General features: G+C 35.8%; 1 protein-coding gene across 1 annotated transcript; it reads left to right on the forward strand.

Moving 5' to 3' along the window:
• The first annotated feature begins 592 nt into the window (after positions 1 to 592).
• Positions 593 to 2,682, forward strand: LOC127106489 (probable xyloglucan endotransglucosylase/hydrolase protein 32). Its single transcript, XM_051043774.1, has 4 exons — positions 593 to 884; positions 994 to 1,094; positions 1,218 to 1,435; positions 1,891 to 2,682. Exons 1-4 carry the CDS (start codon positions 605 to 607, stop codon positions 2,246 to 2,248), a joined length of 957 nt encoding a protein of 318 aa, XP_050899731.1. The 5' UTR covers positions 593 to 604; the 3' UTR covers positions 2,249 to 2,682.
• The last annotated feature ends 10,571 nt before the right edge of the window (positions 2,683 to 13,253 follow it).

A 13,253-nucleotide genomic window follows, 5' to 3' on the forward strand; every position in this document is an offset into this window, starting at 1 on the left:
GATATGACACGACACAAACACTCAAACATCGATAATGTGATAATGTTAAAACATAGAATACCGACACCGATATATATAAAAATATTTGAGCTTTATTTATCCATCTATACTTAAAAAAGTTGAAAATATTATATAAAAAATTATTGTCTTTAATTCTTTATTAATAACATTGTTTAAGCATTTTAAATTTGTGTGAGTTTTGTCCAAAATATGTATAAAGGTGTGTTGAAAAGTAAAGAAAAAAATAATTTTTTATTTGAAACATTTGTCTAAATAGTCTGATATGTGTTATGAGTGTCATATAAGTGTCGATCATTAATTCAAAAGTGTCGAAACAAAGAAAAAAAATCATTTTTTAGTGGGCACTTATCTGACTTTTCAGACACGTATCGTACGGATGTCATACAAGTATCGGATATCAACGCGTGTCGGACGTCGCAACACGCCTACTCCTAAAAATCCGTACTTCATAAAAACTAAAAAAATACAATCTTGATAAATTTGTCCAAGCGTGTAACTTCTAATCAACTAACTTACCATCTTTTTGGTCATGTAGGGCCACAAAATCCTTTTATATATCCAACTGTGTAGCCATACTCTTAACATGAAACAACTAACTTCTTATCCTCTGTCCCTCCCCTGCATTTTGAACAGAGTATTCCTTTTGCTTACAACAATGCCATCATCCTCTATTCTCTTCACTTTTCTTGTACTATCCCTCACAATTCTTTGTTCTAATGCTCAGGGTCCACCTTCACCTGGCTACTACCCTAGCTCCAAAATTAGTCCAATTACCTTTAGCCAAGGCTTTAGAAACCTTTGGGGACCTCAACATCAAAGATTAGACCAAAACTCATTAACAATATGGCTTGACTCTAACTCAGGTAAATAAATGAATTCCTATTTATTTCGGCTTTAAGTCAAGCCTCCCGTACCGCGTCTCTGAGGTATTGTCTGCTTTGAATTTTACCTGACACAATATTGATAACATAGGTAGTGGATTCAAGTCACTTCACTCCTATAAATCCGGATACTTTGGTGCTGCAATTAAGCTTCAACCTGGATACACTGCTGGAGTTATTACTTCTCTTTATGTAAGCTAGAATTACTTCATAACTTTGACTCGTGTCTCTGACGTGTCAGTTCAGTCGTAAGAGCTTGACTTTATAACTTCTATTACAAACGTGAAGTTTGAACAATTTTTTACATAATTGCAGCTATCAAATAATCAAGACCACCCAGGAAACCATGATGAAATTGACATTGAGTTTCTTGGCACTACACCAGGTAAGCCATATGTGTTGCAAACAAATGTATATATGAGAGGAAGTGGAGATGGGAACATTATAGGAAGAGAGGTGCAGTTTCATCTTTGGTTTGACCCAACTCAAAATTTTCACAACTATGCTATTCTATGGAAACCCAGTGAGATAATGTAAGTACTATATTTTTCATTCAATTTCAGGCTAATTATTGATCATTTTCAACAACATCAGTAGTTATTTTTCATATTTATGTCTCTCTAACAATATTTCAGTTGAAAAGACCATTTTGTTTCACAATTATATATATGATATATAAAAATTATATACTCATGTTTTTCAACTAATAAATAATTTTTCGCAAATGTCTTTTAACTCAGTCAAAGATTTTGGATTCAAATTCAGTAGTAATACGCAGTAGTATTAAATTTTTTTAAAAAGAATTTTGTTATTTATTATCATCTTCTTCCGCTTAAGAGATTACTCTCTGCAGTTGCGTGCCGGAGATATCTGATTTATAAATAAAAAAAATAGATAAATTTTAAGTAAATTTATAATCTTGCTTGTAGATCTAGTTTTGGTTGGTGACTAACCATTTTGTCTTAAAATGGAAAAACATCACATGCAGATTCTTAGTGGATGATGTTCCCATAAGAAGGTATCCTAGGAAAATTGATGCCACCTACCCTTCAAGGCCAATGTACTTGTACGGATCAATTTGGGATGCATCATCTTGGGCAACAGAAGGTGGAAAATACAAAGCAGATTATAAATACCAACCCTTTGTTGGAAGCTACACAAACTTCAAATTACAAGGTTGTACCGTTGAAAGCCCTGTCTCATGTCAATCACCCTCTGTCTCTGCTGGGTATGGTAGCCTTAGCCCTCAACAATATAGGGCAATGCAATGGGTCCAAAACAATTACATGGTCTACAATTATTGTCACGATCCTAGAAGAAACCACAATCTTATTCCCGAATGCTAAAGCTATTGAATTCAAATTTCGGGCAAGTCAGGACGAGTCTGCATTTATAAAGTTAGAATATCAGAAACTATTTGATGTCTGAACGGTATAAATGCAGAATCTCCTGACTATATATATTTCAATACATATTCTCGTAGAAAGAAGTGATAAAAATGTGTGTTAAAAGTATAGTGTGAATGTTTTGAAGGGTGGTATTTTGTGATGGTTGAAACATCCAAACTATCCTATGATTGTAATGTTTTTGTTGTTTTTGTGTATTGGTGTTGTGCTATTGTTTGGTTTCAATATATGTATTCTTGGTGAAATAATTTGATTTGGATGATATCCTAATCTTAAATGTATAAATATATACGTGTGCGGGTGTGAAAAGAAAGAAAGGACATGATGTATTATATGAAAATCTTTTTGGTATAAATTTGGACTTTTGTAGCTTAGATTGGACCCATTGATATGAAGAACCTTTTGATATAAAACTTTGTTGTCCTATTATTGAAATTATTGTTTCCTCTTTAATCTTGTTTTCTAATGTTTAATTGAAAAATAAGAATGATTAATGACAAAATGTATGTTTGATTTTATGGTAGGTGGAGTAAATTAATTGTGGTTAAAACTACATTTGAAAGTAAATTAATTAATGTTTGAACAACCAACATGGTACGATACAAGTGGTGTTTTAGCAATTTGGTCAAAGATTCCAACTATTGATAGGTGTTTATGGAAAAAACATATATTGTGAGCGATCAACCCTTTAAGCGAATCAATCATATAATCTTTCTAAAGAAAGTAAATTATATAAAGTATAATAGCAAACGAAGATTTCAGAAGCACTTTTTAAAGATTTTAATTAAACTAATTATTTTAATTTCAATGCATTGAATAAAATATATATTTTTGTATTTTACAAAAATCAATTATTTATATTTGTAATGCGTTGAATACAAATATTTCTAACAAAATATACCTTTTAAAACTCTTAACGAGGGCCTTAGCATTTAAAACCATATTTTTCGGCAAGCAGAGGTAATGCGGCGTGGTGGAGCTGGAGGCCGTAATTGTGGAAGCATCGGAGCTGGAGGATGGCAAGCGGCGGTGCGATTGAAGGTCGACGACGATAGTCCGGGTGGGGTCTTGAGTTTTGTTGGATCATTTCATATATCCGTTCGTTAATGATTCACTATGAGAAGCAAATGATAGAAATTTATAGGATCATATTTTTGGGATTTTCAAAGAAATTTAAGAAACACTTTAAATACCTTGAATTTATATGGTTCTTATATTGAGATTTAGAGAGATAGAAAAACACTTAGTAGAAAATAAGGTTTAGTTTGAGCAAATTTTTTATATCTCATATTGTAATATCTTGCATCAATTTTGAAGTATAATGAATCAGATAATTGCTATCTCACTCGGAAGTAGATTATTCTGATCGAACTAGGTAATTGATTTTCTTTGTGTTATGGTCTGTTATATTTTTAGAACACTTAAGTAATTTGGCTAGTTGTCATTGTTCTTTGTCCAATACATCAAAATCTTGGTGTGTTTGGACTTTGAAAAGTTATTAGTTTTTCAAACAATGGTGCCCACCTTGGGTGAAAAAAATGTTAAGTTTACAAGTGAGCACTATGGATTCTAAATAGGTCATCAAGAAGTTTTCTGGAGCAATGACTTCAGGTTGTGGAAGGTGATGATGAAAGTAATACTAATTTAACATTGGTGTGTAGAAGCCTTGAAGGGGATGCATTGATGTTTGTAAGCCTAACACAAGCAAATAAGACTCATATAGTGGATAAGGTAAGAAGTGACATTATCTTGTGTCTCACAAATAAAGTTCTAATCAAAGTCACAAGAGAAAAGACCGAATTTTTGACTCACAAATTATTTTGAAACAATAGCTTTTTTATTTCCATATGATGGAAAGTAAATGTATTATGGAGTAGATGGAAGAATTTCATAAGATCATTGTTGATTTAAAAAGTATTGAGTTGAAGATTAATGATGAGAAACGACTATCTCTTGTTAAGTTCATTACATAAATTCTTTGAGAACTTCAAGAATGCACTTATTTTTGGTAAGGAACGTACTATCATTTTAGATGAGGTCCAGACAACTGTAAGTTCAAAGGAGTTTCAAAGTTGAAAGATTTTAAGGTTGATGATAGTAGTGAAAGCTTAAGTGTCTCAAGAAGAAGAAGTGAGAGTAGAGGAAACCCATGAAGGAATATATCCATGTGAAGTCCAAGTCTAAGTTCAAATACAAGGCTTTTGATAAGTTAAAGTTTAAATGCTTTACTTGTCACAAAAACAGTCATTTCAAGAAGGATTGTCACAAAAGAGGGAGAAAATGTGATTCTATTTAGATTACGGTTTTCTCAGATAAAGATGGTTATGAAAGTGTTGACACACTATTGGTAACAATTTTGGAGATAGAGAAAAGATAGAAATATATTATCCACTATCAATTACTGGGTATGGAGATAATAAAATCTGACAGAGAGGACATCCATTACCGGTTAGGGTAAACATATCAAGGATGACTCATTAAGGGCCACCATAAGGCGTATTCATTACCTGTTACTGGGTAAGAATAAACTTGTTGGGGAAAAGTTGAAAAAATAGGATTTACAACTACCAGTTACTGGGCAGAAGACAAAAAGGAGAGAATATTCGTCACTTGTTAAAGTGAACATATCAAGGATAGACTCAAAGGAAAGAAAATCAGTCATCGGTTAAGATGGACATATCAAGGATAGACTTACCGGGGATGTTAAAGAGGATATCCGTCATCGGTTAGGATGAACATATCAAGGATAAACCGCCTAAATAAAAAAGTAGGAATTACATCTATCGAATGCTGGATAGAATACCATCAAAAAGAGTATCTGTCACCGGTTAGGATGAATATATCAAGGATAGACTCCGAGGGGAAGAATAGGGATTACATCTATCAGTTACTGGATAGAAAATCGTAAAGAGAATATCTGTCACCGGGTAAGATGAACATATCAAGTATACACTCTGAAAGGGTATAAAAGGCAAGATTTACAACTACCAGTTACTGGGCAGAAGACCGTAAAGAGAAGGAAACCCGTCATCGGTTAGGATGAACATATCAAGGATTAACTCTCTGGGAAACAAATAGGGATTACAACTACCTTTTTACTGGGTAGAATACCAAAAATGAGAATATCCGTCATTGGTTAGGATGAACATTTTAAGGATAAACTCAAAGCAGGGGAAGAAAATATTCGTCATCGGTTAGGATGAACATATCAAGGATATACTTCTTGAGGAAACGTGAAAACGAATCTGCTGGGGAGAAAAAGGGGTTACTTTTGCCGGGTATTGGGCGAGAAGTAGCAAATTGGAAACTAAGAAGAATACTACCAGTTACTGGGTAATAGACTCTTAGGGGACCAAAAACATCTATCTAGGTAAGATCTAGAAAGAAACAGTCAATCAAGACTCAACCCAATGAGGATATAACTCAAGGGGAGTGGTTCCATCCAGATAATCAACCGGGGAGGAAGCTAAAATAATAATTGTCCCCGGGGAAATAAATCGGTGGGGAAAGGAGAAAGGTTAAAGTCTTTCTGCTTCAGGGACTGACACTCTACAATTGAGGGAGGACAAAAACGCCAAACCTGGATGGGGATAAAGTACCACCATAACAGAGAATAAGAGCCATAAAAAATGAATCAACAAGTGTAATGACGCAATAATGAAGTTATATGAATGTATATGTATATGTGTGTGTGTGTATATTATATATATATATATATATAATATATATATATATATATATATATATATATATATAATATATATGATGATTATGCTGACAAAACGATCGCAAAGGATACAAAAATGTCGCAAATTTGAATCATCAATACAATTATCAGCCAATCCACAAAGGAGGGAAACAACTGCTGGAGAAAAGAGATCAACATCTCAAAGGCTCGACCCTAGCTGGGTAAGAAAAGAGGAGATTTGCTGAGGAGACTGCTACCAATTCTGCGGGGAATTTTAGGTCAACACCATTTCAAATGGGAGATAACCCTACAGGGAAACAAACATAAATAGCCGCTCAGAAACCAGGAGGAAACTCTGGTCGGGAGTGAATCTGATGGCGACTTGCGGGGAAACCGAAGTTCTGCCGGAACTGATGCAAACTGCTTCAATGAAATCCCCGCACTCAGCTAGGGAACAACCATAAATCAGTTGGGGACAACGGCGAATTAACATCTAGGGAAATCAACAAACACCGGGTGCTAATCGTGCTTCCGGAGATGAAAGAGGAATCACACCTACTGCTTAGGAAGAACCAATAATGCTGCACACTTAGGGCTTACTGCTTTCAGACCACTGTTGATATTCCTTTTAATGAAATCAATTGTTTAAAATTAATGCTTTTATATGTTTAAGAAAACATGGTTTTAATTAAATTTTTAATTAAAAAAATGATCATAATAAAATTTAAAACCATTTGGCTGAATTAAATAAGAGTAGAAACAATTGGATAAAAGCTCAACTTTATTTAATAGAGTGGTAGTCTGTAAATGACAAGACTCCATAGATCTTTACAAAAGTTAAAAATAGTAATTTACACGGAAAAGGGCTACATTGAATACAATGATCACTAATCCTTCTACCAACTCTTGATGTCCACTGTGCTCTTGGCCGCTACCGGGGCTCAGAATCCGACAATGTGCTCAAGAAAGTCTTCAAAACTGAAGATCAGCAGGCTGCAGTTACTTGCCATGATCCCTAATTTTTGCATAAATTGCCCCAAGATGGGGTACTCAATTTATCGGGATAATTCTTTCTGTTTTATGTCTCTAACTTTTGCCTGGATCGCCCTTTCGGGTTTTCAATCCACCAAGACGCTCATTTTTTCCTAAGCCTCCCTTTCGGGTTTTCAACTTAGCGAGCTGTTCTTTTCTTTTTTTAGGCGAAGTATTTCTTGACTGCATCTGCGTTCACAGGACGAGTGAACTATTCACCATCCATAGTTGTAAGAATCAAAGCACCGCCTGAAAAGGCTCTCTTAACAACATATGGGCCTTCATAATTAGAAGTCCATTTTCCCCTAGAATCTGGTTTGAAAGATAGAATCTTCTTGAGCACCAGGTCACCTTCTATAAACACACGAGGTCTGACCTTCTTATCAAAAGCTTTCTTCATTCTCTGCTGGTATAATTGACCATGACACATGGCAATCAACCTCTTCTCTTCAATCAAATTCAGCTGATCATACCTGGTTTAACACCATTCAACCTCAGTCAACTTGGCTTCCATCAACATACACAATGATGGGATCTCAACCTCTACGGGGAGCACAACTTCCATACCATATACAAGAGAGAAAGGGGTTGCCCCTGTTGAAGTGCGGATGGATGTACGATACTCGTGCAAAGCAAATGAGAGCATCTCATGCCAATCCTTATATGTCACAACCATCTTCTGGATAATCTTCTGGATGTTCTTGTTTGCAGCTTGTCATACGGTGAACTGACTTGGGGTGTTTTGCTTTTTATCGCAATGTCGCGGATAGCAAGAGTCGCCACCGACTTTTCTTTTATCCAATAAGGAAAGGTGGAAAAGAACAGGAAAGACCTCAATAGATTTTTAGGTTCGGGAGGTACATTATACAAAGGGAAGGTGTTAGCACCCTTTGTATCCATGGTTATCCATGGGCTCTTAATTGCTCAATCATTTATGTTTTCCTTGTTTGAAAAAGTGTTTTGAGAAATGTGTGAAAAATGTTTTGAAAATGAGAATTTAACTTTGTAATGATTCTTGCATGAATGTATACAAAGTGGTTATCTCGTTTAGATTTGAAAGTTATTCAGAGAAATATAACTCAGCAATGATCCTAGTACGGATGTATGCTAAGTGGTGATTTTCCAAAAAGGATGTTTGAAATGGGTAAGGTGTGAAAAGTATTTTTAGGTTATGAATGAGCAATTAAGGGTTATACCTGTCCGAGGTCTTTACTGTATTTCCTATCCTTGTGAGGGTAAAACTGTCCTTACTATTGAGAAGTAAGTAGTTTTATCCTTGGGATGTAAAGGGTCATCGTAGGGGCATCGGCTGGTCATTGAAGGCAACAGTTATGAGGATACCTTAGCATTCGAAGGGACTATCATCATTTAACCGTAGGCTACACCGAAGGGTCATCGAGGGACAAAATCGTATTTTCGAAGGCAACATCCGAGGGACCATGATGATTTAACCGAAGGGTCTTTGCTAAGGGTATCCCCATATTCGCGGGACATGACCGTATTACGTAATCGGGGGGTAACAAAGAGAGGTCCGATACCATTTATTTAAAGTCCATATTTTAACGTTCATTAGGTAATTATGATGAATCTCCACATTAAAATCAACATATTAAAATCAATACATTAAAAATTAATACATTAAAATTAATTAGGCAATCAATATGAATCTTCACATTAAAGTGAAGTAATTTAGAATCCATCTCCACGAAGGTCTCCCACACGTAAAGTGGAGTACCTAGCCGGCCGCTTCATTGAGGATATGGAAGCCTTTACACCATTCAACACACGGGTTAGAGCATTGAGATAAAGTATGACTTGACAATTGCACCATAAGATAAACATAACAGTTATGAGTTCAGGCCAAGTGATGCAAAAATCGTAATTAGATAAGCATAAGATAGAACAACAAAGAGACAAAGCAGCCACTGTCCCGTTCGCCTCTGCTTCGCCTAGCGAATGCTCGCTGCAGGCTCGCTTAGCGATGAGCTAGCGAGCGGCCACGGGTTTGGATTTGACAGCAGCATGACTTCCGAAAACCTGCACTCTTATGGCATTTGATCACAGGCATAGCATATACAATTATATAGGATGTTCATACTTAGATTCACATGTGAAATCAAATTACATATCAAAGCTTTAATCGGAATGCATCATGTATGTAAAGAATATCAATTGGAAACGTAAAACAGCGATGATACGCAAACCTGTGTGCAATTGCGATATTGAAAGGGACTGATTGCTTGGAGGCGGCGGTAATTTCGGCGCGGAGGGGCTGCCTTCAGGTTAGCAGTGTTTTTGCACCAGGGTTTCCGTCCTTCGTCTTGGTCTCTCCGTCTCGGTGTCCGTCCGTCTGTTTGTATCCGTGTTTCTCCCTTTGGGTCTGTGTGTTATTTTCGGGGCTGAGGAGCTGGTATTTATAGTAGTAGTGGTAGTGACCTAATGGGCTTAAAATGAGGTCCAAAACTTCAGATTTTCGCCAGCTTCGCTAGGCGAAGGAATTGCTCGCCTAGCGAGCAAGCCATTCTGGGCTTTTTTCTGGATCTGGTGCTTCGCTAGGCGAGTGTCATGATGAAGTGTTCGCTAGGCGAAGGAATTGCTCGCCTAGTGTAACACCTCAAAATTTGCCCTCCTCTCTTGGGACTAGCTAACATATTGCATATCATTTTTTTTTAGGTCATTAGACATTGCATATTGCATATCATGTGGTTACAGTGTGCAAGCCATTCTCACAAGTCTTGATCAGGAGATAAGAGGTCAAGTGCAAGCTAGGGTTTCATTGGACTGGTCAGCAATCATCTGAGGATGTGGAGGTCCAAATTGGGGTTTCATGATTCTCAAAAGATATTGGTCTTCATCTTGTTCAAAATGATTCATCATCATCATCATGGTTTATCATCAGAAGATTCAAGTGTTGGAGCATATTCCTTGAGATTAGGGTTTTGACCGCTAGTCAACCCTAATCATCTGCATTGGGCCAATCAGGGCATGGCTAGGAGATGGGATCTAAGATGGCTATGAGGATCATTTCATGATTGTATTGAGCTTATTGAGGCTAAGGTTTCATCCTTGAGCCGTTTCATCAGAGAATTGGGGCTCAGATTGATCAGTGTATGGCCAAATTCATCTATCAGTTGAAAAAGTCCACTATGGTCAACTGTACATGATTTTATGGATTTGGAGGTGGAAATGAGTTGGATACACTTCATTCATGTTGGAACAAGTGTTATTTGACATTTCAAAGCTCAAGAATGGAGAAAATCAAGTCAGACAAGAAATTGCCAAAAATAGAAAGTGACTTGTAATAGAAGTTTCCAAAAATGGAAAGTTTTTGACCTCAAAATTACATGTCCAAGGAAGCTTCAAATGAAAATTTGTTCACCATGAAAGTTGTAGATCTTGTTCTCACCTTTCCAAAAAGTCCAAGAACTTGAAAATCCCATGTATGGTTGGCAAGTTATGGTCCAGTCAATTTCAAAAATGACCCATAATCAGAGGGGCATAACTTCCACATGGAGTGTCCAAATTGGGTGATCTTTTTATGCACAACCTCCATTTGACATGTACTTTCATGGTGCATAATTGGATTTCATCAAAAATGGTCAATGCAAAAAGTCAAATTTCAAGTGTACAGTTAAAAAGCCAGGGGCAAAATTGTCCAACTTGAGAAATAATGGGAATTTTTGGATGGGGATTTTTGCAACACCTCACAAATGACATTTGAAAATTGTTGGAATCATCATAATAGGCCAAGGTGCAATGGTTGAAGATTTCACTTTTGGAATGAACTTGAAAATGCATAACATTACCATGACATAGTGAAATTGCAAAATACACATCCAATCAACATGAGACAAGTTGCAGCAGCTCACACATGTCATTTTGAGAGTGTGTGAGCTGTCAATGAGCTGTCATTGGCTGGCATGTGAAGTTACTATTTTGCCCTTGCTTGGAAAAAGACATTTTACTAAGCACATTGCATTTTGCTAATTAAAGTGATTAAGTGTGGATTAATTGGAGGTACTTAAGCTTAATCATAACTAACTTCTAACAGAATTCACAATTCCCCAAAAATCACAATTCCAAATTCTCCAATTTCTGAAAATTCTTCAAGAACACATAAGAGGAAAATCCTTCAATCTCTTACAATTCTTCATCAAACTCGAAAATTCCTTTTGCTGCCATCTCTATTCAACTTCTTCTAGGACTGTTTGTGGAGATCATCATCAAATTCATCACCAAATGCAACTGTCCAAGTTTGGTTCATCCATGGCTTTTGAAGAATTCGTGCACTAGGAACAATTGTAACTGAACCTGAACATTCCAGACACCTCACACATCATCATGCTCCATCTGTTTTGGTAGAAGAATCGCGAAGAACATCAAATTCACCACTGCCTTCGAATCAAGGTAATTTTTCGAATCTCATGGATTAATGAATGCTTATATGCGTTTTAAAGACTGTTTCATGTAGAGTTCAATGATATAATTAGTTTTAGAAATGGTGAAACCTAGCTCGAGTTATGTTGATTCAAAGTTATGATGCAAAAACCTAATTCCTTCGATTCGTGAAATATAGGAAGAGTTAGTCAAAATCATTGTGATATTTGAGATCCTGAGAGTGAGACCTTTCCAACGGTTATAGGCATGTTAATTTTCATTGAAGTTGGATGTTCTTCGTGTTCATATGGTTCTGGGAATTTCTGGGCGTGAAGGAGATGAAGAACAGCGTTTGATCCGTTTTGTCATTCGGATTTTCAAATAACCTGTTTACCGCGCCTGGCCTTGGAGAATTACAAAACTGCCATTGAAACCTTTAATTAATTAAATTAATTCAAATAATTATTTAAAAAAATCATACAAATCTTAAAAAAATCATAAAAAATAATTGGAAAGTCAAAAAAATGTGAGGATTTTTTCTATGGTTCCCATTTTCTCTCTAGAATTTTATGGACATAATTTTAGAAATTGTGCTTGGTGAAAAATTGGTTTGACCTAGGGTTGTTTGACTTGTGGTATATTTTGACACATTTTGCCATTTCCATTGTGAAATTCTCATGCCTTAAAAGAAATGTTTGAAATTTTTTGTGGTGATTCTACACATGTTGCTGGTGATTTACATATAAAGTTTGTGAATTTTTGATACCTGTGGAGTGAGATATGAATTTTTGAACTTAGGTGTGACAATTGGTGTCACACCTAATTAGGGCAACTTCATGAAATTATTTGCCTAGCCAATGCTTGTTAGAATGACTTGAAATTTTGCATGGATGTTTATGGATATGTTAAGATGCTATGTGGATTTTTCTGGATTTTTATGTGGCATTTTCAATTTGATTGATATTTTTCATCTCTGATGGTCAATTATGCAAGTTCATGTGACACATGTTTGTAAATTTAATGTGAAATGCTCATATGGTTTTAGATGAACATGAAATTTGGTATGCTGATTGTAGACACATTGTAGGACATCCCTGTTTTGGTCCCATTCATTTCTTAATTGTTTTCACTGATTTATGAATTTTTGAAGTGAATGCTTGTGTTGATGCTATGAATTGGCTTGAATAATTATGTCTGGATTTCTTGATTTTCATTAGCCTAGTTCCTTTTGTCCAATTGAGCTGAAAATTGACATGCTATACCTTGAATATGTCCTGTTTAGGTGTGAATTATTTGAGGATTTTTGGAATTGATTTGATATGCTTTTGAGTGCAATAGTTCTGTTTGGACATTGGATGTTGCATTTGACCTAGTTTGACTTGTTTTGGTCATGAAATGAATATGGTGAATGATATGAGTATGGGGTCAATTGCTCTTGCTTTTGAATTGCTTTAGCTTGATTTTGGTTGAGAATCCCTTGCTGTTGAGGATTTTTTATCCCTTTTGGACCCTAGGCTTGGCCTAGTGGTCTAGTTTCTCACATTTGGTGTGGATTTTCAGGATGAAATGCACAAAGCTTAAGGAGAATGCTTCAAGTCAATAAAATTGAATTTGTTTGATGTGGAGAATTAACATAACTTTGTTTTGTAGGTTGTGAAGCTTGAGCTTGAGCTTGTAGCTTGCATTTATGTGCTTGTGTTGTTTGTATAGTCTGACTGATTAACATTTGCTGTTTATTGTTGTCTGTCTGAGTACTGATGATACTTGATTGTTTTCAGGTACATTTAGTTGCTTACAGTTCTTTAAGAACTTGCTTGCTGCTGCTTGGTTTTTAAACCACTTGAGGTA

Source organism: Lathyrus oleraceus, chromosome 7, assembly GCF_024323335.1.
Source record: "Lathyrus oleraceus cultivar Zhongwan6 chromosome 7, CAAS_Psat_ZW6_1.0, whole genome shotgun sequence".
In the NCBI taxonomy this organism is placed as follows: domain Eukaryota; kingdom Viridiplantae; phylum Streptophyta; class Magnoliopsida; order Fabales; family Fabaceae; genus Lathyrus; species Lathyrus oleraceus.

Coding starts and splice junctions, on each gene's coding strand:
- LOC127106489 (XM_051043774.1), top strand. CDS start 605: ATGAAACAACTAACTTCTTATCCTCTGTCCCTCCCCTGCATTTTGAAC. Junction 1,095..1,217: donor GAGTTATTACTTCTCTTTAT/GTAAGCTAGAAT, acceptor ACATAATTGCAG/CTATCAAATAATCAAGACCA. Junction 1,436..1,890: donor TGGAAACCCAGTGAGATAAT/GTAAGTACTATA, acceptor CATCACATGCAG/ATTCTTAGTGGATGATGTTC.